The sequence below is a fragment of the Megalopta genalis genome, chromosome 2 (genome assembly GCF_051020955.1).
Source record: "Megalopta genalis isolate 19385.01 chromosome 2, iyMegGena1_principal, whole genome shotgun sequence".
NCBI classification, from domain to species: domain Eukaryota; kingdom Metazoa; phylum Arthropoda; class Insecta; order Hymenoptera; family Halictidae; genus Megalopta; species Megalopta genalis.
This window is the reverse complement of record NC_135014.1, coordinates 23,261,555-23,286,228: the sequence shown is the minus strand read 5'-3', so window position 1 is coordinate 23,286,228 and position 24,674 is coordinate 23,261,555. Positions and strand designations below refer to the sequence as shown.

The following is a 24,674-nucleotide window of genomic DNA, read 5'->3' as shown; positions in this document are numbered from 1 at the left end:
ATGAAAAACACCGTAGACCCTTTCGGGACGTGGTGCCCGGAGACCGGAGCATCCTGCTCGCCGCTGAAACAAACTGCCAAGCCGGAATATCTTCCCCGGCTTCTTTTTTCCCGCGAGCGGGAAACGGGACCGATCGATATACGCGCGGCAAATTCGCGATAAAAAATTCACCGACCGGTCGCCGTGCAGGAAAATCGTCGAACTTGTTCGAAATTAATGAAAACTCAACTATTCCGTCCCTCGATCTGCGTACTATATGTCTGTGCGAAAAGAAATTGTTCTAGCTACCCTAGAATTTTTTGAGGAAATCTCGAAGTTGTAGAAAAATTATTTTGGTCGCTTCTAATTTATTTACCGGATTTATTTCTATCGGAATGTGTACACTTATCGGGGAAAGTTAAGAGACATGATACACAGATGAATATTCTTGGATGCAAACTTTCTCAATAGAGGATCAAAAGTTGTATCGTGTCAACGAAAATGTTAATTTCATTTCTTTATAATTTTTAAAATTTTTTCTTGTTCTTTTATTGCAGTATGAACAATGTGTTATATATGATTCACTGTAATATGTATTCTTAATAAAGTGTGTAGATTTTTAAATAATTGGTAAAATAATAATAAATAATTTTATTGCAGTATGAACAATGTGTTATATGATTCACTGTAATATGTATTTTTAAGAAAGTGTGTAGATTTTTAAATAATTGGTAAAATAAAGACTATATATTTCTGAGATTTTCGCAGGAATCTCGCCATTTTTTCGCATTGAAGCAGGCGTAAGAAAAGTCGCACGAAGTAAAAATTAAATTAAATTAAATTAAATTAAATTTTGTAAATATAAATATGTTACTATAATTCGTTCCCAAGAAGAGTAAAATAAAAGTCGCTGATATAGTCGAAAAAACGATTGGAAATCGAAAAATGTTACTTGTGCATTTTCTATGAACATGACAGAATCATGAATGTGAAAAAAAAGTTGTAAGAAGTAAGTAGCTTTATTATAAAACTACAAAAAATATTTTATGATAAAACCTGGTACACGTATAGCTAAAGATATTCACTATCGTATGTTAAATCGTTTTTTGGATTCGTCAATTCTTGCGACAGTTATTAAACGATGAAAGTATACAAAAGTCTGTGCAATTAATGCGTTATAATTTGTCTAGATTTGGATAAAATATAACGAGCATTTGCCTGACGGTGACGAAACTGCCAGAAGAAGGTGCGCGCGAGAAATGACTGGAAATAGAATGATTTGGGGTACAAAGACACGGAAGATCCCGCCGCGGCGTTAGAGGGAGGAGAAAAAGAGAACCGGCGCGAGGAAGAATGGAGTTGACGGGGCGAAAATCATGGAGACCGGAACCGGAAACGAAGCTCATCGTTATACACCGCCGTGACGTCACTCACCGGAGAGAATCGTGGATTTCTTGGAAGAATTCTGCCCGTCGGAAAAATGAACTGGCGAAGAACCAGCGGGAACGAAATATTCAACGAAAATCTAGAGTCGTCGAACCGCAGATCTTATACATTTTATACGTTGTTATTTTACAGACGAAGTACCCAAATAATTTTGTTTCATTTGTATTTCTTATTTCGATGTTTAAGTCTATAATGTTTTATGCTACATCGAAAAAAGTTTCAGTATCATAAAACATAATTATTTTGATAATCTAAAACGAAGTACTTTTTGTCTACATTATAAATATACATTCGATGTAGTTCTTTAACGAATAATTCTGGAGATAATAAATTTCATTTGTGTATCATGATTTCTTACGTTATCTCGTATCACGTTACGTTTGTCATTTGCGCAATTTATTTTCAGGTTGAGAACTATGGGAAGTATTCTATTTTATGCTTGATGCTATCAAAATAACAAATATTATACTTTATGTTTCAGATTATCAGAATAAAACGTATTTGATGTTTCGAATTATCAGAATGAAAACTATTTTATATTTCAGATTATCAAGATAAAAAATATTTAATTTTATGTGTTATCAAAATAAAATATTGCTTTTCATGTTTACCATTAGATCAACAAAATAAACAATTTAATTTTACGTTTTACAATATCGATATAAAGTATTTATCTCGTGCTTCAGGCTGCGGATTAACAAAATAAGATATTTTATTTACTGAAATTTTATGTCCTATTTGGAATGCTATTTTATTCGAATTGCGAAGAATCTATTATTTAAAATACGTTCTCTGTAAGCTCTACTTACAACACAGAATAAATTCAGCAAACATAGTCGAAAAGGGATTGATCTCCTAGCAAACCTACAGCTAAATAATTTCCTATCACCGTGCAGGGTTCGACGTCGCCGAAATTTCGACGGAGCACGCACCATGCACGGAAGCACGCGAGCTCATGCCGAAAAAGAAGGGCGACGGGGCTCGGGAAAAAAAAGGAAGAAGAGGGACGATCGATGCAAAGGGCAGAGAGACGTCAGGATTTGGGATTTTCGCACGTGTTTCCAGGCCCGTCCACGCGATTCCCGTAATCCCGTGTGGCCGTTCTGTCCCCCCCTTTCCCTCCCGGCGAGCCTTGCGCTCGAGATTTCTTTCTTCGTGTAAAAGGAAACGGAATTGAAATCGGCTTTTCGAAATTGCGCGGGCAACCAGCCCCGCGACCGGGTCTCCCTACACAGAAGAAGGGAAAATGCAAACACGGCTTTGCTGACCGGGCAGCTCCGAATCGAGACACCCTGGACGATACACCGTGGATTTACAAGGGCCTGAGGGTCGAATATATCGTGCCCTTTCGATTCCCACCCTCTCAGATGCGAATCGAAAGCAAACCTTCGGATCTTTTAACTCGGACCATCGCTCTGTTTCGGTACAAGGGATGTTTTAAGTGGTCCATTCTGGAGGAAGAATTTTTGTTGCCTTGACTGATTTTATTAATACTGGAATTACCGAGCCAATTAATGGGTCCAATGTATTATGAAACGTAGAATAGTGCTAAATCAATTAGATTGTAATTTAATTCCGCTATTTAATTACATTTATATTACATTGTATTACAATTACAATTCGATTATTATAATGCATACCTTCCAGTTAAATCAATTGCTAATTATTTTAAATTTATATTATTATTATATTATTATATATATATTATATATTATATTATAAATTTATTTGTAAACGAAGTGCAATTTAATTCAAATATTGAAATACAATGTAATTTGAATACTGAAATACAATGTAATTCAATTTGAAATACAATGTAACACAATTATTGAAATACAATATAATTGAAATATTGAAATACAATATAATTGAAATATTGAAATACAATGTAATTCTTCTGGATATAGGGTAGATTTCCTATTGTGTCTGATGGAATGGCTACAGATTCACGTTAATCGCCAAGGACTGAATTAAATGTTGATTTCGAATTAACGAAGTAAGTGTTGAACTTGTTTTCACTTGATTCTTAAGAGGAAATTTATGTCATTCGAACCATCGAGGTACAACCTCTCGAGTATGTACAGAAAGTAAAACATACAAATGAATTCCAGCCTTTGATATCGATTGATAAGTCTGATTCAGAATTGACAATTGTAGATGAAGATTTTTCTTAAACACAGATGAGAATTTATTAGAATATTGAAGAGAATCCTCGGGGAACTAGATCTTATATTAAATATTAAGATAAAGAAAAAATTCGTACTGATATTCTGTACAGGTATTTACACAAATGTGTACTCATCGATGTATGAATAATAAGGAAGTTTAAATTATTCTTAGAAGTTCTTCGTGTTAAAGAAGAATTAAAAATAGAATTGAAATTAAATTGTTAATAAACTTTTTGCAATAGAAAATAGTGGCATGTAGGGTGGAAAGAAGTGTATTGAAATGAATAGTGGCGTCCTCGTACGGAATCGCATTCAAACATATCCTAGAACAGTGTATTAGTTATGATCTATTTGTTTTAATTAAAAAGTTATTAGTCTCTAAACGTTCTAAAATGTATCCTAAACGAAATCTACCCCTAATTTGCAATTTAAAAAATTGATTTAACTTACCTCTTTAACTGCGTTTCATAGTATCCATCAATATTATTGATTACATCACTATTTGGTCAATTTAATTAATTTAATTTATTAAAAGCACTATAAAAATTCAGTCAAACGCAATAGTTCAATTAAAAAATGTCACACTGCACTGCTATTATTATTTTTAAATAATGTAGACCCACACTCACCAATTAAACATTATAGTAAAAATATAATAAATTAATCTAAAACATAATAATATATAAAAATTTCAGTAAAAACATTACCTAAATCATATGACATCATTTCTACCTAGGAAAATAATACTTTTCATCTGATTCTGCTCTATATTTAATAAACAGAAAGAAAAATTGATAAAAAAATGAATAAATTAAAAAAGATGCTAAGATGAATTTTAAGATTGGTCCAAAATAATTATTGCTAGATAAAATTCAATTCATATTCTTTTAACAAAACTGGACCATCTTCATTTTAAAATAATCCTGTCTATGTTGCAGATTGATTTCCATAAACAATATTCACATTTTCACAAATCTACACCTACCTGAGCCAAATTATACTGTTGTTTGTGCGTTTAAAAAATTTTCACAACACTCTAACACCCACACTATCATTTTAACAGGAGCATGATGCAGATCCAACAGCAGTATCTGTTAAACTGAACTTCCCTACTTCAGATTCTACGTGGAGAAGCTCCGTCAGGGTATACCCCAGGTTCAACCAATCGTGGGGAAGCAAAAGCCCATCCCCGTAGCACATTCTCCAGTGCTGGACAGGGATGGCAGGCTTTATAAAACACACCGTGCCAGGTTTGAGACGGAGCATGCTCCATTGGAATATTCTAAATCCCACACAAAAAGGGGTGTGCCCTCCCAACTCTGACTGAACGGAAGGGAAGGGTGTATCGTCCTCTACCGTCACCATTGGAAAGGGATGCTAGCATTTCAACTCAGACTGAGATGCTGGAAAGACGGAGCATGCTCCGTTAGAATATTCTAAACCCCACGTCTAAAGGGGTGTACCCTATAAATTCTAGTAGGATACGAGGAAAAGAATTGACCAGAATGCAAGTGTGACATCACAGTCAAGTTTCTCTATTGATTGATTAATAATTTTTTAATTTTCTTCACAATGTATTCATAATATTTGTTTCTGATATTATTAAAACAGATATTTTCCCAATATAAAGTAAATTTAACAGAACTAAAAAACTATTAAAACTACAGGGTCAATAGTTTGTCATCTGCAACACCCTTTTTTAGCAGCTACCCCTTTTCCTTTTTTAGGATCAAAGGGGTGATTGGTACCCCTCTGAAAGGGGTAAAATACACAAGGGGCATAGGGTGACCTAATGTGCTATAAAAAATCTCTGCGCCATGTGGGATCCTTTGCAGCTATATATTACATATGGCATAAAAAGAACAAGCAAAAAGTACACCTATTTTTATATAATAACAAATCATTTCCAGGTAATGAACCATGTAACCACAATACAAAATAACATTTCAGTCTGAAAAAAAGATACGTATGTTAGAAGAAGAATATTTAGAAACTAAGTAAACCTAAAAATTAATGGAATATTCTTTAATTTAGATCAATATTATATGATACCAATCCTTGTTTTTAATAAAACAGAAACATAACCAAATACATGAAAGAAGTTGAACAAACAAACGAAATTTAACAACTCTATGCATAATAATAGCATTAACTGTAAAGTCATAACATGCAATGTGAAATTTTAACCTTAGAAAGGTTAATAACATTAGTGTTAATTTTAAACGTAAAAGTACACGAATTGTTTGAAATTATAAATTTGGAAAAGAAAACTTTGAAACAAATTCTTTATCTACCAATAATTGGAGCCTCTTCTTTGTAGTTTCCTTCAACAATCCGTTCATAATTAACAATATTCATTACTTACACCTTCTTTTTCACATTAATAATTGTTCCGTACCTCAAAAACAAAAATTCAAATATCAATTTTTATGACGCCACCTACAATAAAATGCCCAAGTTTTTCGCCGACGACAAAGTACAATGTTTCCTTACAAGATGCCACCACCAATACTGTCAAGGAGGTCTGTCCCTATAATAATAATTTTTGAACATTTTACAGTGCCATCTGCAATAATATGTTTAAGCTTGTTGCCGACAACAAGGTGTAACGTTCTGTTCTGAGATGGCGCCATCAAGGAGGTGTGGCGCCCTCTGCTAAAAATGTGAATTAAAATAAGTGAAGCGCAGTGCTCTGCAAGTACAGTGTCACAACAATGATTTCCCTGCGTAAAAAAACGGATAATACTAATTACACATCGCATAAAATACGTATGTAACCGCTGCTACTTAATTTGTATAGTTTTCACTGATTAGTTCATGTTTAAATGAAATTCTTTAATTTAAATCGAATTCAAATCGAGCGCCATAGCACCTGTTGATACACTACTTTTCAAATAGATTAACTAGTCGCAGTTATGGAAATCTGTACGTACACCGATACACTATCGTTGCGCAGAATTATTAAGAACATCTTGAGATAAAATCATTACTTTTGAGTGAGGACTATCCGAATTATTCCAATTTCTCTGTGAACTATTCCGTCCGTCAGTTTGAACGTGTCGCCGCTTCCTGTATTGGCGCTGTGTTCGATAAGCATGTTTCTATTATGGTGTAAGCGTAACCTCTGAATACGTGCTACGCGAGGTTATGTTGTTATTGATACAGCAAAGTGTAATGCTCGAAGTGTGAGAAATAACCGTGTTAAAAATGAGTGACTCCGACAACGAAGGTGCTCCAAAAACAACGCGGCCAGTGGACAATGCGTGGTCGTTGAAAATCCCAGCATTTAAGGCCCTTGATAATCCTCACCGTCTTCTCGAAGAAAGTTCGTTTGCTACTTTGTTTCCAAAATACAGGGAACAGTATTTAAAAGAACACTGGCCCTTGGTGCAGAATGCTTTAGATGAGCATTTTATTAAAGCAGAGTTAGACCTGATAGAGGGTAGTATGACAGTAAAAACCACAAGGAAAACATGGGATCCTTACATTATCGTCAAAGCACGCGATATGATCAAGCTCATGTCAAGATCTGTCCCTTTCGAGCAAGCTGTGAAGGTTTTGCAAGATGACACTGGCTCCGACATCATCAAAATATCCTCTCTTGTCAGGAGTAAAGAGAAATTCGTTAAAAGAAGGCAAAGATTGATCGGACCTAATGGATGTACTTTGAAGTCCATCGAGTTGCTGACTAATTGCTACGTACTGGTACAAGGACAAACGGTAGCTGCTCTGGGTCCTTATAAAGGCCTCCAGCAAGTTAGGAGGATAGTAGAAGACACCATGAAGAATATTCATCCTATTTATAATATAAAAGCACTGATGATCAAGAAAGAGCTAGCCAAGGACCCAAAGCTGAAGAATGAGAACTGGGAAAGATTCCTGCCCAAGTTTAGCAGCAAGAACATCAGCAAACGTAAGCAGCCCAAGAAGAAGAACAAGAAGAAACCATACACACCATTCCCACCACCGCAGCAAGAGAGCAAGATAGACAAAATGATAGAATCTGGAGAGTACTTCTTGAAGGAGGAGCAGAAGAGAGCGAAGAGAAAGAAGGAAATAGATGCGAAGCACGAGGAAGCTGAGAAGAAGAGGCAAGAACGCAGGGCGCAAGCATTCGTACCTCCTGAGGAGAAGCCCCCAGAACCCAAGAAACAGAAGAATGATATAAACTTAGAAGAATTTAAGAAAAAAGTGCAGAAAGGACTGAAGAAGCGCAAAGCACCCGCTTAGCATGGGACAGACTTTAAATACATTCGCTTTCAGAGTCAATTCTGTTGATTAATTTCTTTGTACAGAAAACATTTAATAAAATAAGATATCTGTTGATTAACGATTGCATTTTTGGAAGGAAATATTTGTAGATCAGTTCCTGGAATGATTCCATTGTTTTATTAGAAAACCTTGTTCCTATAAGTACTATAATATCGCACTCTTAACGTATATGTATATACATGTACATAGGTATATACGAATCGTACATAATTGTATGTATGTAATTCGTTCGGATTTAGTATTATACAGTTGCAAAATACAGACCAGTAAAAATTCAATAATTGCAAGTTGAAGACTGGTATTCGGATTTTGATTTAACTTCAGTTCACACAAATTAGCGAATTTTTCCGTCAATTATCGTATTTAGCGAAAATTGAAACGTATTTCTAATTAAATTATTTCAGCTGATAGAAACCAGCGAATTTTTCATTCGATTATTTCGTTCGATAAAAACGGCACCGAATTTTTAATTAAATCCTTTCAATCGATGAAAAATGCAGCGAATTTTTCATTCGTTCATTTTAGTCGACAAAAGTGTTGCAGCGAATTTTTCATTCAACTATTTCATTCTACAAAAATGGTAACGAACTTATCAATTAATTAATTAATTATCAATCGATAATTATTAATCGACGAGGCCATTCGTTAGGCAAACGTTTTCGAGAAGGGAAAAAATGCATCTCGCTAATCCTAGTTTGATAAAAAAAACAACAGCTACCAAGCCTTCAATGCATCGATGTAACAATTGTGAAACGATGTTCGGATAGATTGAAAGTAGGGAGTGAAACAGACAACGTTCAATATTAAAAATCACTTCGCCGGAAACGCATGATCGACATTATACAGACACCTCGAAAACAACGATATCCAACAATATAGGAAACCAAAATTCTGCCCGTTAAAAATCAAAGATGTTTCAACGGACTCGATTTCATTTCAATATACAGAATTGATTTCAATCTTGGAACACCGTTTTCGAGCGGACCTGTACAATTAACGACTCGAGAGGCAATGAATATTAATCAATCGAGAATTCAACTCGCAGATTAAACGGAGGCAGGAAAATTACTCGTTTCAATGTACAGCCTGCGGCGAGGCCCGGATTAGCGCGACTATCTTCTATGTACCACGGATTGGCGATATTAAAATCGTCTCTATTTATCCTATAATTATCCCTTAATTTTAGTGTTCATTTTTGGTGTTAATTTTTCGCGATAATTAAAGAACCATCGAGACACATCGGTGTTAAATTTAGCAAGTTCTTGGGTCTACCGATCGCAACACTAATCCGGGGCTCGCCGCGGATTCTTAATAATTAACTGTCACCTTAATAATTAACGTCCGAGTCGCCCGTTTTATCTTACAGCTTACAGATTCATGGAAGTACGTTTCGTTTAGCTTAGACTTAGAAGTTATCGTAGACACATTATGTACAATCGTTTAACGCGATTATGGTTGTCTCGTTACTCGCGAAGCGCGCGACGAAAGCGGTGAACAGCGAAGCGGTTCGACTTGATTCGGAGAAATCCTAATCGGGAGATGCTTTGGGACGGGAGAGAGAATTCGAGATAATAGAGGGACAATTAATTAAATACGTGAGAAGTATGTACATCGATTCGCAATTCACGCTTGTTTCGCTGCTCCGACGTCCCCCCTCGGCTTTTGGATTAGGTGAAACGTAAGCGGAAATCAGCTACGCGCGTCATAAATTACGAGAAAATTACCGGGTGATGCCGATTGTTAGCCGATTGTTCATGAATCGTGTTTTCACAGATCTATTTTCATTGATCCTCGTTTCGTGTTCGCTTCACAGCAATTATTTCTAGAAATACATGCTATTCTTATAGTTTTTCGTACTTTTTGAAATTCAATTTGGTGACTCGAAAATAATTGTTACTGTCGTGGATTGTTATTAGAATGATCTTCGTTCGTGAACGGCTCTAAAGAAGTCACGAAATTTTTTATTTACCATGTGATTCAAGATTAGGGTATTTTTTTAATTAATTAAAATCTGAAACATGATAGACGAAAATCGGTTTTCAAATGTTAACAGCATAGCGACAATAAAATAAATTGCACAAATTATTATTATTATTATTATAAATTGCACTTAATCTTCGTTCAAGAAGATTATCGATCACTATAGTGCCTACAAAAAAAACTGCTGGAGCGAAGTGTTGCGAACACGGTACGAGGTTCAAAATGGAAGATTCAACTGATTGATCAAACGAAGATCGAAGCGTCCGTTAGTAAAAAGAGATTCTATAAATCGAAGGATTAAAATAGATAGTTGTTCTAAAAAAAAACATCATAAAAAAATACTCTAAGAAGGAGGATGACGATCTGATAGGACAAAAAGCGATCCTCCAAACAATTCCTTGTCATAGTGCTGCGAAATGTGTGTCGATCAGAGCGCACTTGTGTTATCATACAAAAGCTTACAATATTAAATAGCATAACTCCCATATTATAATATGTATATAACTATGTATACGTATGTAGTTTCAACGCGCGAAATGACACAGCATCGGATCATTGTCGTCAGGAAAGTGTGAGTGTACAAAAGATCGTTTTCTGCTTACGTATTGCTGCGTTAGTCGCACCATTTCCCGCTTATGATCGCACCAACGCGATCCTTGGCTCCCGTATCATTAGACACCGTCGATCCTCCATCATCAACGCCATAGAAACTCCCATAGAACTGATTAAACTCGGCGCGATCGTCGCAAGCTATTTCATACCGAATTCAGAATAATAGAAACGCGTCTTTTGTCAGCTAGAAAATCTGTTACAGTAGAAATGAAGAAGCAAAAATATTGTAAACTTTCCGTGACATTTCAAAATCTTTAATTGGAAAAGTATTCCATGGAATGAAAAATCCCTCGTTTCAAAGATGAAACTGAATCGTTATGGATTTTTATGCATGCAATAGTACCTTGCTAATTTGTGCGAGCAGTAGATAAACGATCAAAAATCTGTAGTGTAATATTTTGTACCGTGAATTTGATTTGAAATTATGTTGTAGCAGTTTTGCCAAGCAATGCAGTAAATTCACCCTAATTTTCCTTCAGCTTATAAATAGAAATGGACAATTTGGGAAGAGGAGAGCCTCGTGGCTCATTTTTATAGTCGCCGCTTGTGAACAATTATAAAAACGTGGTTATTTCCATGGATAATCGTATCTTCTCCCAAATTGTCCATTTTTGTTCGCAAGCTGAAGGTAAATTAGGGAGAACTTTGAAAATTGAACAAACGTGAAAATTCGCGCTTCAAAATCGCGAAATTGTGTGATTTTAAATCAGTCTTGTGGTTGATCCACTGAAAAGTTACTCAACCAATGTTCAATCCAACGCTCTCGTCTATTTGTTATCAGTGAAATTGAAACGCCATATCATACCAATATCATTAGCAATATAAATAATTGAATAAATGAGAGATACATAAAATAACGAAACGAGAGAGAAATTTAATAAAACGGAAAATTTTCGTGATTTTCCAGAGGATCGACAGGCCGCGGTCGTGCCGCCGTTTCGCATCGCGTCGATCCGATCAAGCGGGCACACACCGAAGTCCCCAACTATTCGCACAACCAAGTAAGTGTACAATTTGTTATACAAAAATAAATCTCTTTGTGTGAATCGTGCCTGTGCCACGCTATCCCGGTCCGAGAAGCGTCCGATTCACGCCGCGATTCGTCCGCCAGATTTTTCGGAGAGGAGAATGTTGTTTTCCATTTTCTTTTCTTCTTCGATTTCGAGCGGCGTCGCGGCCGCGTATACGTTTCCGTCTTCCTTTTTTTCCTTTGTTCTCTCAACAATCAAGCCAGCTAAAAACAGGATTCGCTACGACATCGGATTGATTAGCTCTCCCCGGGACACGCCCCGAGGATTGTCCTGACAAATTGGGGGGTCGAATAAGAAGCGGGCCCGTTTTCTCGATCGTTCTTCATCGATCACCGAAATCGCTACAAGGCTTTAGCTGCTCGTGAAGTGGCCTTAAGATTACAAGGTGTCGCACCACCGATAATCAACTACCGATTCGGATCCACGAAATGAATTGCGCGAACATTTTCTCATCGAACGTTTCGCAGGACTTCGATCAAATTTGTCGACAATGTTGCTGAACAGAGTTGCGAAATTTGTGATCTTTCCTCGTCGATATTGTGTAGACTCGCTGTAAAATAAACATTTCAGTTCGAGAATTTCATCCTCGTCGGAGTTATGACAATTTAATAGGGACCATTGATTAGGGTGATTCTTCTCAGAGTTCTGTGAGAAACAGTATTGAAAAATCATTTGTTTAATGCAAGTATCGGTGATGGATTTTGAACAATTTTTCAGTATTGCGTACATAGATTGTAAACAAATTGTCAGACTGCTAATTTGATTTTTGTTGGAGTTATATGCGATTGAAATGTCAATTTTTTAATAAATATCGCCGATTATAGTTCGCAAAATACATGCTCCCATTTCTTTGTTAATGTTCAAGCAGGCTATAAAAAAGGTTTCAATCAAATAATTTGATTTTTGTTGAAGTTATGTCAGTTTCATAGAGACCATTTTACTTCGATGTCATTTTATGAATGTATACGAGGCATACGATTGGAATATCAATTTTTTAATAAATATCGCCAATTATAGTTCGCCAAATTCGTGCTCTCATCTCTTCGGTAATGTTTAGGCAGGCTATAGAAAAAAAGCTTTAATCAAATAATTCAATTTTTGTCGAAGTTATGTCAATTTTATCGGGCCAATTTGGTTCAAATCGTTTTCCCACGAACTCTGTAAAACATATAACGAAAAATTAATTACTTAAATAAAATCCTCGATCATAGATCGCTAAATCCATAATCCTATCTTTTCAGTACTAGACACACACATGATAAAAGTAATCGATCAGTTAGTTAATATCATCGTTAACAGATCTATTTCAATTATAACACCTGGCCCTCGCGGCAACGATTATTCACAACGAAAGGTATCTCGCACTTCCGCTGAGTTTTCTCCACGAATAAAAATCCCCTAAAAAATCTTCCAAAATCCCCTAATTCCCTATTTCGCAAGTCCGTCATCGATAGTTGATAATCAGCCGCGTGCACCGATCGAACGAGACGCCCGTCGATCAAAAGATCCCAGCGGCAGCGATCCCGTTCGTCCCCTAAAATTACGGATATCAGAGTATTTTCCTCAGGTTCCCCTCGCCTCGCCATGATGCCGGACAGCCGAACCTCGCGGCCGGACGATGAATCCGTCCAAGATCATGGAAATCGGTGTGTATAAATGCATCTCGTGAAAGTCCACCGGAATGTTCCTCGAAGGATCAGCCCGTTTCAGCCGACGATTCTCGCGATTTCATCGTGTCCTTGAACCGAAGGACGAGCTCGCCTGTTCCCGCTTAGCCTATCTACGCTACCGAAACGATAGCAGAGCTTATCTATCTCGGCTAGAAAGTCTTCGCGAAGAACGGGAATTCAATTCCAAGTCTCCGATTCGACCTTGGCTCGCGTCGGAACGGTCGCGCGAAACAGTCTTGCCACTTTGAATTAGTCACTGTACGCCCTTTCGTGGGCTTTACCAGGGCTGATGGGTCCATCGTTGGTCGACGAACCTCTAGGAGGAATCGGTTCATCTCGCAGTGCGTTCGAGGAGGTCGGAGTTGGGGTCGATCAGGTCGGTCGCTCGGATCAGGTCGATCCGGCTCCTGCCGATCAGATACCGGACCCGGTCGCTTCGCCGACGATGACGACGACACCTTGGTCTTCACGAGCCAGGGACCGACCTCGCGAGCTAGTGATTGTGAACGTAGAGGTGCCACCTCTGCGTCTCGGCGTTCGAGTCGCATTTCTCCGCTGTGATGCCCCTCTGCGCGTGGTATCTCGAGTCCATGCAGACCGGGATCCTCGAGTGTCTGATCAGACCTCCCTCCAAGTGCCTCCACTTCTGGTTCTCGCTGCCGTCGCAGATCTGCATCAGCAGCGTCGTGCCCTTCGCGTACACCGGCAGCGTTAGGCACAGGTCGTGGTGCTTGATCAGGCCGTCCTTCGTTAGGCCCCATTCCTGAAATTTCATAGAGCAATGTAGTCGGTGTCGGGTAGTGTTACTTCAGCTGAAACGATAGTTTGTTTATTTATTTATTTATACAGTAAATGGGGTCATTTTTCGGAGTAAGCGTTACAAAGTCATTCGCGGCTTTATAAAGTACAGGGCAATTGCTGTTTCAACCCTTCCGCTACGCTCTCTTTCACAGCTACTATGAGTAACGCTTCTTTGTTTTTTATTGGATTATTTTCTCTCTTTTGAATACTCAGAAGTTTTTCCTTCTAGCATATAAGTTACAAAAACGAATCGACGCCGAGAGTCTCGCCAGAGTACCATTAGATAAACAATGATTTCATATGTATATAGAACAGAGTGCTCTTTGTCTTTGGGTGACGTTTTCGGTTTCGTCTTTGTGAATAGTCTTCAGTCTCCTAGAGCAATCAGGAGAGTAAAGACGGTCCTTCCTCGTACATCAAATTAATAAACTAAAAGGGATAAGTTTAATTCACTGCGTTTTACTTTTATTTATCTACCCATTTCCAATATTTTTAACACTAAACCCATCAAGCCAAAACTGTAAAACTGAACCTATCGTATGTTGCTTCGTAACGATGAGAAGACTGTATTTACCCTTTTTACCTTTCGCGATATTTATTCATTTATTCATCGCGCATGCTTGAATGAAGAAATTGAGTTAATCGTTTCTTGAGGAAGGATCTGCATAATTTTAACAATTTGAAAATAAAAAATATGAGACACCGGTCATTTGGTTTAGTGTTAATCATTTCTCTAGTAGAATGAGACAATTTTTATTTTTCGTGTGTCTACGTTTACTTCCATACCTAGAGTTTGACAGCAGACGAATTCAATTTTGTTTTGATTTAGAAGAAATTAGTAACATTCATATTTAGTATATATTCAATAGATCGCGTATGAAATCGAGTTTGACTTGTTGTTATAGTGCAAGGAGTTAAAACGATTAAACGATCTATATAATTCTGTTCGCCATTATGCATACGGTGGTGGTTTTGTTTTTATCGAAGAAGGATTTTCGATCAAAGAGTTGATGAACAACTTGAATAAAATTAAGTCAGTAATTCCAAACGATAGTAGACCATCAACTGTCAATTCCAATACTAGGTAGTCAAAGAAAGAAACCAAACGAAATTTTGACAAATCGAAAATATTATGACGACGTTACTCTTTGATATTTCTAAATTTGAAAGAATCAATTTCAGTAATTTGAAGTAGAAAGAAATATCCGGATTAGATTTGGCATACTTTAGAACCAGTCTTTGTAAATATGGCAAACGATCAGATTGTTTATTCTTTCAACCTATCGAGCACACGAAGAATCATGAATCGAAGTATCAGAAAAAAGGAGTTAGATCAAAATCGACGTTATCTCTCAGTAATTCTGACAAATAGAAAATAATGTGACGATATTCACAGATTTTTCTGAAATCTGAAATAGTCGAATTGTTGCAGTACAAACAAAAAGTTTGCAAGAAAGAAGCTCTAACGAGATATCGCGATTAGGTTTGTCATGCTCCCGCCGAGCTAGGCTTCGGCAACAAAGGATCACCGAGGCTTGTCGACAACGCATGTTTTATTGTCGCAACAGCTACTATATCGTCGCGGAGGTGAAAGAGGCTGTTATTCGCAGGTCGTCGCAATTAAACAGTTAGCACGAGGATTCCATTTCTAACAGCGTGTTTCATTCCGGCAATAAAATAGTTCGCCCGGATGAAGCTGCCAGTTCGCGCAGCTGGCCTTAGAGCAATATATTCCTTGGTTAGATAAAACAACAGAATTGTTCTACATATAGTTACGAACTCGCAATTCCGACTCTCTAACAGTAATGACAGCTGTCTTCCTTAGAATTAAGTTTAATGAGGACGCGAACTCTGATTGCTGATGGCAAACAAGATTAGCGATGCAACAGGATTCTTGTTGAACTCTCGATGCGGCTTTGAGATGTTCGGAAAATGTTATTGCTTGGTTCGGAGTTCGGCGGAAACTTAATCGACGATTGAATTGCTGCTGTTAATCGTTAATTATATTGTATAATTGTATATCTATGCATGTACAATTCATATATCATTGTTAATCGTTGATCGCAATTAACGATTGTATTTCTTTCAATTGTTGTCAAATAATAAAGACAATTTTTAACGAAATTATATAGAAATGAACTTTCAATTTCATTAAAAAATCAACAATTATTAATTGCCTTTATCTATCGATAATCGACGATTAATTTCATCAATTGATTAAATCAATCGTCGACTTTTTTTTAATCACGTTCGACAACTGATTTTTTAAAATTATGACTGACGACTGATTTTTTGTTTGTTAAGACGATTAATTCCTTTTTTATCAACGTTTGATGATTACTTTTTTTGATCAACGATCAACGATTAATTTTTTTTAATCAACGATTGAGGACTAATTCTTTTGATCAACAATCAACGACTAATATTTTTTAATCATCGATTGACGACTGATTTTGTTTAACCAACGATTGACGTCTAATTTCTTTGATCAATGATCAATGACTAATATTTTTTCATCAACGATTGGGGATTAATTCTTTTGATCAATGATCAACGACTAATTTTTTTAATCAACGATTAACGATTAATTTTTTAAATCAACGATTGACGATTAATTTCACAAATCGATAATATGAATGACCAATTCTACGATCAAGTCGATCGTAGAATTGGTCATCAAAATCGACGTTATCTCTCAGTAATTCTCACAGATTGAAAATAATGTGACGATATTCACAGATTTTTCTGAAATCTGAAATAGTCGAATTGTTACAGTACAAACAAAAAGTTTGCAAGAAAGAAGCTCTGACGAGATATCGCGATTAGGTTTATCATGCTCTCGTCGAGCTAGGCTTCGGCAACAAAGGATCACCGAGGCTTGTCGACAACGCATGTTTTATTGTCGCAACGATTACCGATTAATTTTTTAAATCAACGATTGTCGATTAATTTCACAAATCGATAATATGAACGACCAATTCTACGATCAATCTTTTAAATCGAAAGCCTCGATCGCAATCGATCGAAGCAAAAACTCGAATCGATCGTTGCCGAACTGTGTCTACCAGCCAGAACGAGGAAATACCGGCCGCGTCTGTTGAATAACGAACAATGGTACTTACTTGGTTGCCGCCGGTGTCGTGACACGGATAAAGTCCCACGTTCCCGTCTAGTAGATGGCCCATGCTATCCAGACACGCGGTTCCCTGCTTCAGGAATCCGCCGGGCCCCCCCTCGCTGGTCGGTATAACTAATTCGGGGTACACGTTTTTCAGATACCAGCTGAAGGGCTTGCAGCGCAATTTCCGCTTCAGCTCCATCCTGTCCTGAATACTAAAACGGCGAACAGGGAACGCGGTACCCTTTTATTAATACCGGTCACGTGCGCTGACGCGCGTTTTAATGAAATCGACTATCGGGTATTTCGTCCCGTTTCCCGTTTTCCCGCGTCGTAAATCGAGCGGCGGCCCGCGCCGCCGCGTCTGTGCTCGCGAAATAAGACGGTCCAGAAATTAGTTCGTGATAAACGATCGAGCCCGCGGGAAATTCTTTGTTTCCATCCGCACCTACACCCCGGATCGTTCGCCAAGCTCTGCTGTTCGTTCCTTCGCTTAGACGAATCGATCCCTTGAAGGAGACAAACTTTCCTCGCGGCTAATTCTCTCTTTCCCGTCTCATTTCTCTTCTCAGCGGGATCGGGATTCGAACGCCTTCCAGATACCTCGTTCGGAATTTAATTAGGCTCGTTTCAGGTGCTCAGAATTGTTTACACTCGCTTTAGCGCTAATTTTTAAATCTGCTTTTGGACCACAGTAAATTCTCCCTAATCGACGAAGTGGAGCTTATTGTAAACGTTATAAACGTTGAACAAATTGCTATACTTGGTTTCTTCCCGAAAAAATTCTGAACACTATGAACTAGCCTCAAAGTTACAATATTATAAAAACGAGCTGCAAGATTCAAATGATTGTATCTCCTCTTCCAAAATCGTCCATTTTCAAGCTGAGCGTCAATTAGAGAGAATTTACCGTAACATTTAGGCTAGTTCGTAGTGTTTAGAATTGTTTTTTTGGACAGGAACAGAGAGTGGTAAATTATTTAACGTTCATAACGTTTAGAATACGCTCCACTTCGTCGTTATTGAATTATTGTTCAATAAATTATCGTTTGACTCCCTCGAATCGTTAAAGTTGGTGGGAAATAGTTTATTTTTAGAAAGGTATTGTTTGAGATCTGGCAGCTCATTTTTGTGTGTCAGTTACTGTGCCTTTTCTAGTTACTGTGTGTGAATTTCTGTACACTGATCTAATCACTGTGCGTCAATTACTGTGATCAGTTGTAGGTAAATAATCCAATAACAAATATACAAGAACGTGAAATGGTCCGTACTAAATTATTTAGCATAATTTATTGCATATGTTTTAATATTTATGATATTATTCAAAAAAGGAAGAATATACAGATTCCACCAAAAAAGTAAGGTTAAGTAATAATATATTAAGTAATAAAATAATATAATAATTATAATATAAGTAATAAAATAATATAATAATTATAATATAAGTAATAAAATAATATATTAATTATAATATAAGTAATAAAATAATATATTAATTATAATAGAAGTAGTAAAATAACGCGATGTTTGTCAGAGGAGGTATCAAACCCTATATAAAAAATTTCAAAAAACTATATTATTATATCAAAATTTCGAATTTAAAATTATATTAAATTTCTGCGTTTGACAGGTCTTAAGAAATGAAAAGTTTTGATTATGAAAATGACAGATCAAATTTCATTGAAAAAATCGAATGTCTTGAATTTAACAACGTCGTTTTTAAACATAAGAAAAATTATTGTAACAGCACAGTAACCAGATGGCGGCACAGTAATCGACACACTTACTCAAACTTTTTAAAATCTGATAAAGAATCAAATTTGTCCTGCCGACGTGCGACTTGTTCGACGCGGCAGAGTTATGCGAACGTCCGGACGTCTCGGATACTCACTTGCCATAGGGTATGTTGCGTGCGAGGGGCACCGCGTTGTAATAGAACTGCTTGTAATCGTCCATCCACACCTCGGCCGCGCGTCTGGTGTTCCGTGCGAAAACGTTTCCGCTGCCCCCAGGGAACGAATAGGGGTGTCGTTTTCGAAACACGTGGCCGACGCGCGAGCACGGAATTATTTCCAGGCTGCCGCCGCATTGCCACACCCGGAACGATATCTCTGCGAAAAAGGTTAGGTCGTTGAACACACCCTCCCAATCTCGCGACGCCGTCGATTCCAAAGAAATGAGAAAAGCTCACCGAGATTCTCGCCGCCCCAGACGTCCATCTGGGTGTCGTATTTGCCCAGCTTCTCGAAGTAGGCCTTGTTGATCACGAATAGGCCTCCGGCGATCATGGGAGTCCTGATCGCCTGCGTGGGATCCTTTTGTCTAGCTTGCCTTTCTGCTTGACTCAGGTACTCCCATTTGAACACTAGACTCCAGTCAAAACCTCCCCTGAGGTCCGCGGAGGCTCCTGGAAATTATAGAAATTTCATTTTTATAGACATTTCTATTTTTACAGAACTTTTTGTTTTGATAGAATTTTCTATCTTTATAGATTTTTCTATTTCTACAGAATTTTTTACATTTGTAGAATTTTCTTTTTTTGTAAAATTTTCTATTTTTATAGATTTTTCTATTGTTATAGAATTTTCTATTTTTGTAGAATTTTAATTTTTATCAAATCTATTTTTATAGAATGTTCTATTTCTATAAAATTTTCTACTTTTATAGAATTTTCTATTTTTATAGGTCTGTCTTTTTGGGAGGGGGGGGGGGGGACTTTGTTTGTGGCTTAGAATAAATTTGAGTCTTTGAGAAATGATTTAACGTGTATGATACATCGATTTTTCAGTGACAAGTGACAAATTGGGAAATAAAGATGACTTTCATTGTTGTACAAGATTGAATTTATGGTTGGAACTGAGTTTAATTAACGTCAGCTTCCGACGAATCACAGTACCAATTAAATAAAACTTCCATGGCGCACTAATTATGCGAATGAAAAGGAGGTTTGCTCTATCGCGAGCTGTAGACTTACTATTCAAGTAAATTGGAGGATGTCCAAGAACGCTGGCGCTTTGAAGGTGTCCCGCCCTCTTTAGAAATTATTTGCATTGATTTAAATGTTCATAATGTTATAAAAATTGATCTTCTACGATTCAAGCGGGGAAAATGTTCAAAGTTGAAGATTTTATCCGATACAGGGAAACTTCTCTGCGATTCTTTTTTTTGGCGACATAAAATTCATATTAGAAAGTGTTATCTCCTCTATTATAAAAATTTGAAGTGTACTTTTGCAACTGTAATGAATTTTTAACCCCGAAAAGTAGGGTTGAAAGTAGATGAGGATACTGAGTAGTACTGAACTAGATGAGCAAAGTCGTTGATCTTCGAGCTTCTGTAACTTTGTGTAAGAAAAAATCGCACGTAAGTCTACTTTGACTCATTTTAAAGTTTGAAGCTTCTACTTTCGTACCTCCGACCATCATTTGTGAAAGATCGCTGCTATTCGTCATAGAACAAAGTCAAAACCCAAGGGTCCTTTCTGTCTTCTAAAACTTCGCAAATTCAAGAAGAAGAGATGAGGATCTTAGACCCGCTGTAACTTCGTAACAAAAAATCGTACGAAAGTCTACCATGACTCATTTTGAAGCTCGCACCTTCTACTTTCACACACCTGAACATAATTTTTCGAAGAGTGCTGTTCGTCACAAAACGGAGCCAAAAGTATGGTCACCTCTGCTTACTGTTATTTCTCAGATTCAAACGTGAAAAGAAGAGGATTTTGGAACCGCTGTATCTTCGTGAAAAAAAATTCGTATGAAAGTCTACTATAATTCATTTCGAAGATCAAAGCTTCTACTTTCACATCCGTCAACTTCATTTTTCAGAGATCGCAATCCGTTACAAAACAGAGTCAAAACTAAGGTCCCCTCTGCCTTTAAATTTTCACAGATTCAAAGGTCTGATGATTCTGTAGAATATTTATCTGCGTACCGATGTATTGGAAGGTATCCATGCTGATCACGTCAATAACAGGACACACGACCCTCGTCGGATCCTCGGCTACCCTTTCCAAAAGGGGTTCGAGCCAGTCGGCGTTGCATTCGCAATGGGAATCGAGGAACGTCAGCACGCTCGCGGTTGCCGCGTCCGCGCCTCTCACCCTCGATCTCATTAAACCTTCCCTCTTCTCGTTCCGTATCACCCGCACCTTGTGTATCCTCGACAGCTCCTCGCCATCCTCGGCTGCGGAAGAAATAGAACAAACACTCGTATCGTTCATCCAAGGTACACTTAAAACATTCACGTTCGTCTACGTTGAAATTCTTCGCGCGCGCGAGATTCAAACTCTAACACATTACTCTACCGATGATAAACTTATAATTTTCGACAATCTATGATTCACAATTAACTATTGCTCTATTATTATCAATTAATAATTTCTTAATAATTTTTAATAAAAATGTTTAATAATTTCATAATTTTCAAAATTAATAATTCAATAATTTTGTGTAGGATTTTCATGTGGGAGATTGTCTAGATTTCTCATCGTTTAACATAATAATTCAACGTTCGATTAATTGGATTTCGATAGACGAAGTATCAAGAGAGAATTTTTCAAATTGATCTTTAAATTTCATTGTTCCAACGAGCTACAGCATCTTGAACATATTTTCAAACATTTTCGGCTAGTCTTGTCAATCGATTCGCCAGTTTCTGTCAATTAATTGAACATTTCTCATGTTTTATTCGGGTTTGCAGAAAATATAACGCGTCTAGAAGTAGTGCCTTAAAAAATATGTTAAACAAAAATTGATAAAGAAACTTCGAAACGATCTTACTCAGCTATAATTTTATCAGAAAGGTTCACTATTCGAGTGTTAATGTAAAATTAAGGAAGTTACAGACGTTGAGCTACTTCTACATAGCAAAAATTAAAAATTTAATAAAACAATTAATAACTGAGGCTTATGAGTCCCGTCGTAATTTGTCCATACTTTTGCACGATAGTACAGTAGAGCTTCGTGAGAACGGGATAAAAATCGTGGAGCAACTCATCCGGAGAAATAGCAACCGCCGCAAAAGATGTTTCTTCTGAATCGTGAAAACGAGTGAAAAATAGTTCGGAGCATGTCTGCGAGCAGCGCAAATAAGCCGTCTAGAAACGTAATGGTGGTAATTAAAGCTTACGATGATCGCTGAAGTCGTCCACCAGAATAATTTCCTTGATAAGGTGCTCGGGACTCCTGTTCAGCACGCTGAAAGCAAAACATATTTCACGTTCTTACATCGTTCGCCCGCTCGAGTTCCCGCGTCGGAATTAAACGGTTCTAATTTCATCGACCGCCGTAATCCCATCCGGGCGTGCTCTCAAAACGACAACGATCCTCCCTTAAATAAGTTTTCCCGGCTCTTCTCTCGTCGACGGGCAGACGGAGGCAGAGTTGCTTACCACCGCCAGGAAAAGAATTTTTCCCGGGGATCGTGATCTCGTTCGGCTCGCGTTACGTCTACCCGCAGAAAACCGTTTCAATTAAGAAGCGTACGTTCGCCGGGGGAAATCTCTGATTCGTGTCGCCGCCGCCCGGAATACCGAACAAGGGCCACGGAATATATTTAAGGAGCTTGCCGCTGCCAACGATCGCAATTTGTCAAAAGTCAAAGCGAATTCGCCGCCCTTAAAACGCAAAGTCGAGAATACAAGGGGAAGTTCGGCGATTTTGCAGAGTGCCGCATTCGCGGAATTATTTCTCCGTGTAACTAGGGGAACAATGTTGCTGAACATTTTTGTGAACGTAATTCGATGGTAAAACTAGAGTTTAGAGAGTCGTCGAATGCACAGAATGACTGCAAGGGTGCAGAGAGATGATCGAAGTTCATTCGGAAGATTGTTATGTTCGAATTTGCGGGCCGAAAAGTCGAGCGATTTGACAATTTTTTATTATATCGTTAGTGGAATGATGTTGTCGAAAATTTTTCTGGTTATACAGGAACATTGAAACTATCTTAGGAAAAATTGTCAGGCAGGAAGAACGACTATACGAGTGCAGAGGAATTATCATAATTCATTTAGAGCTTTGTCACATGTAAATTTGTAGCCCGAGAGGTCGCCTAATTGGATAATTTTCTGAAACATTTATTGGTGGAACGATATTGCTGAGAATTTTTCTACATATAATTATATATCAAAACTAACTTATGAAAAATTGTCAAGCAAAAAGAATGACTATAAGGTCATAGAGAAATGATCAAAATTCATTTAGAACATTGTCACATCTAAATTCGTAGTTCGACATATTCCCTAATTGCAAAATTTTTTAAAATATTATTAGCGGAAGGGCATTGTTAAAAAATTTTCTGCAAGTGATAGAACATTAAAACTATCTTAGAGAAAAAATTTTCGAGCCCGATGAATAACTATAATGGTACAGGGTAATTATCAAAGCCCTGAACAATTTTTTATAAAGAGTTTCGAGGTTCCAACTGTCCCATTTCCATCAAAAATCAACATTCCAAGCAATTACAGAACTGAGAGAAAGGAAAGGAATAACAAAAAACAGTCATCGTGAATTAAGTACCCGTAGATTATCGAGATGTCACACAATGCGTCGCCGGAATAATAAAGAGCGAGACGTAGCGCGGAACGTGGGTGGCATCGGACGTAGTTTACAGCTGGTCGCGTTCACGTTCCCGTGCAAATGGAAAAACGTCGAAGCCAGTGAAACGAGATTAATATTTCCTCGTTGTCGGAAGCGGAGGCGAGTAATCGCGGCCGGATAAATTCCTGCGCGTACGTGCGCGCAGTTTTCTGGGCCCGCGATGCACCGGAACTGCATATCGGCTCGGGCCGCGGGAAAATTCTCCCGCAGGTCCGAGAGGCGCCGATGGAATTTTCTAATCGTCGTTCCATCGTTCCTCGACGGCCATTACTCGCCCGGAGCGCATTATCCTTGATGGCGATAAATCACGCGTGAAATACGACGGGCGAGGGGGTGGGGCGGAGATTTTCCGGAAAACGTCGCGATAATCATATTACCCGCGGGAAAGGGGGAAAAAAATGTAAATCCCGACGGTCCGTAAATCGGACGGGGATTAGGCGAATATTCGCCCCGCGGGAAACGGTAACGTAGTGCCGACGCGTCGCTCAACTGGATTAATCCGACGTCGGATAATCCGCCGGGTATTTTTTAATAACACCTTTATTAATCAGCGGAGGATCGCGATCGCGAGCCGCCGCGTAACGCGTAACGAATGCACTTCGAGATTTAATATGCGCCGCCGCGGCTCGTTCGTAACCGCTTCCAGCTTTTTTCCGCCACGGTTCCCGCCGCGATAATGCTAGGCGGCCGTTTTCTCGCCAACGGTTTTAACGACGCTTAGTTTTACCAGCCTTTTGCAATGGATTTCCCGTGTATGTTTTATTAACGGATGTTCGCGACTTTGCGCGGGAAAGCGACGATGGCAACGGGCGAAAGTGATTTTCGGACTTTCGTTTCGCAGCCGATAGCTTTTCGAGGCGGAATAGGTGCGAAATAGTCTCTTTCGTCCTTGATTTTTCGTGTAGCTTTTATGCAATATTTCACGCGGCTTTGCCAAAAGTTTTTCTTGTAGCTTTTACGCAATATTTAAAGAACTTCGCGATTTTTCATGCGGCTTT

General features: G+C 38.0%; 2 protein-coding genes and 1 long non-coding RNA gene across 4 annotated transcripts in view; 1 reads left to right on the top strand and 2 right to left on the bottom strand.

The window, feature by feature from the left end:
* Positions 1–5,105: 5,105 nt before the first annotated feature.
* On the bottom strand, positions 5,106–6,082 carry LOC117220632 (uncharacterized). Its single transcript, XR_004490314.2, has 2 exons — positions 5,888–6,082; positions 5,106–5,544 (listed from the first exon to the last, which is right to left on the bottom strand). It is a non-coding gene; the product is annotated as an uncharacterized LOC117220632 (long non-coding RNA).
* A 596-nt stretch (positions 6,083–6,678) lies between these two features.
* dbe (KRR1 small subunit processome component homolog dbe) lies at positions 6,679–7,923 on the top strand. The gene has a single exon (XM_033470723.2). The coding sequence runs from the start codon at positions 6,801–6,803 to the stop codon at positions 7,821–7,823; it is 1,023 nt and encodes a 340-aa protein (XP_033326614.2). The 5' UTR covers positions 6,679–6,800; the 3' UTR covers positions 7,824–7,923.
* A 36-nt stretch (positions 7,924–7,959) lies between these two features.
* The window catches only part of Pgant2 (polypeptide N-acetylgalactosaminyltransferase 2), a 408,177-nt gene continuing 391,462 nt past the window's right edge, over positions 7,960–24,674 (bottom strand). For both annotated transcript variants that reach the window (XM_076518786.1, XM_076518787.1), the window contains 6 exons: positions 22,208–22,275; positions 21,011–21,262; positions 19,269–19,484; positions 18,969–19,188; positions 17,082–17,292; positions 7,960–13,921 (listed from right to left, as the gene is read on the bottom strand). In XM_076518786.1, coding sequence (XP_076374901.1) covers positions 13,652–13,921; positions 17,082–17,292; positions 18,969–19,188; positions 19,269–19,484; positions 21,011–21,262; positions 22,208–22,275 — 1,237 coding nt within the window. In that variant the 3' untranslated portion in view covers positions 7,960–13,651. The remainder of the gene's footprint in view (positions 13,922–17,081; positions 17,293–18,968; positions 19,189–19,268; positions 19,485–21,010; positions 21,263–22,207; positions 22,276–24,674) is intronic.

Bases quoted from the DNA above. Each gene is read 5' to 3' on its own strand.
- dbe (XM_033470723.2), top strand. From the start codon at position 6,801: ATGAGTGACTCCGACAACGAAGGTGCTCCAAAAACAACGCGGCCAGTG.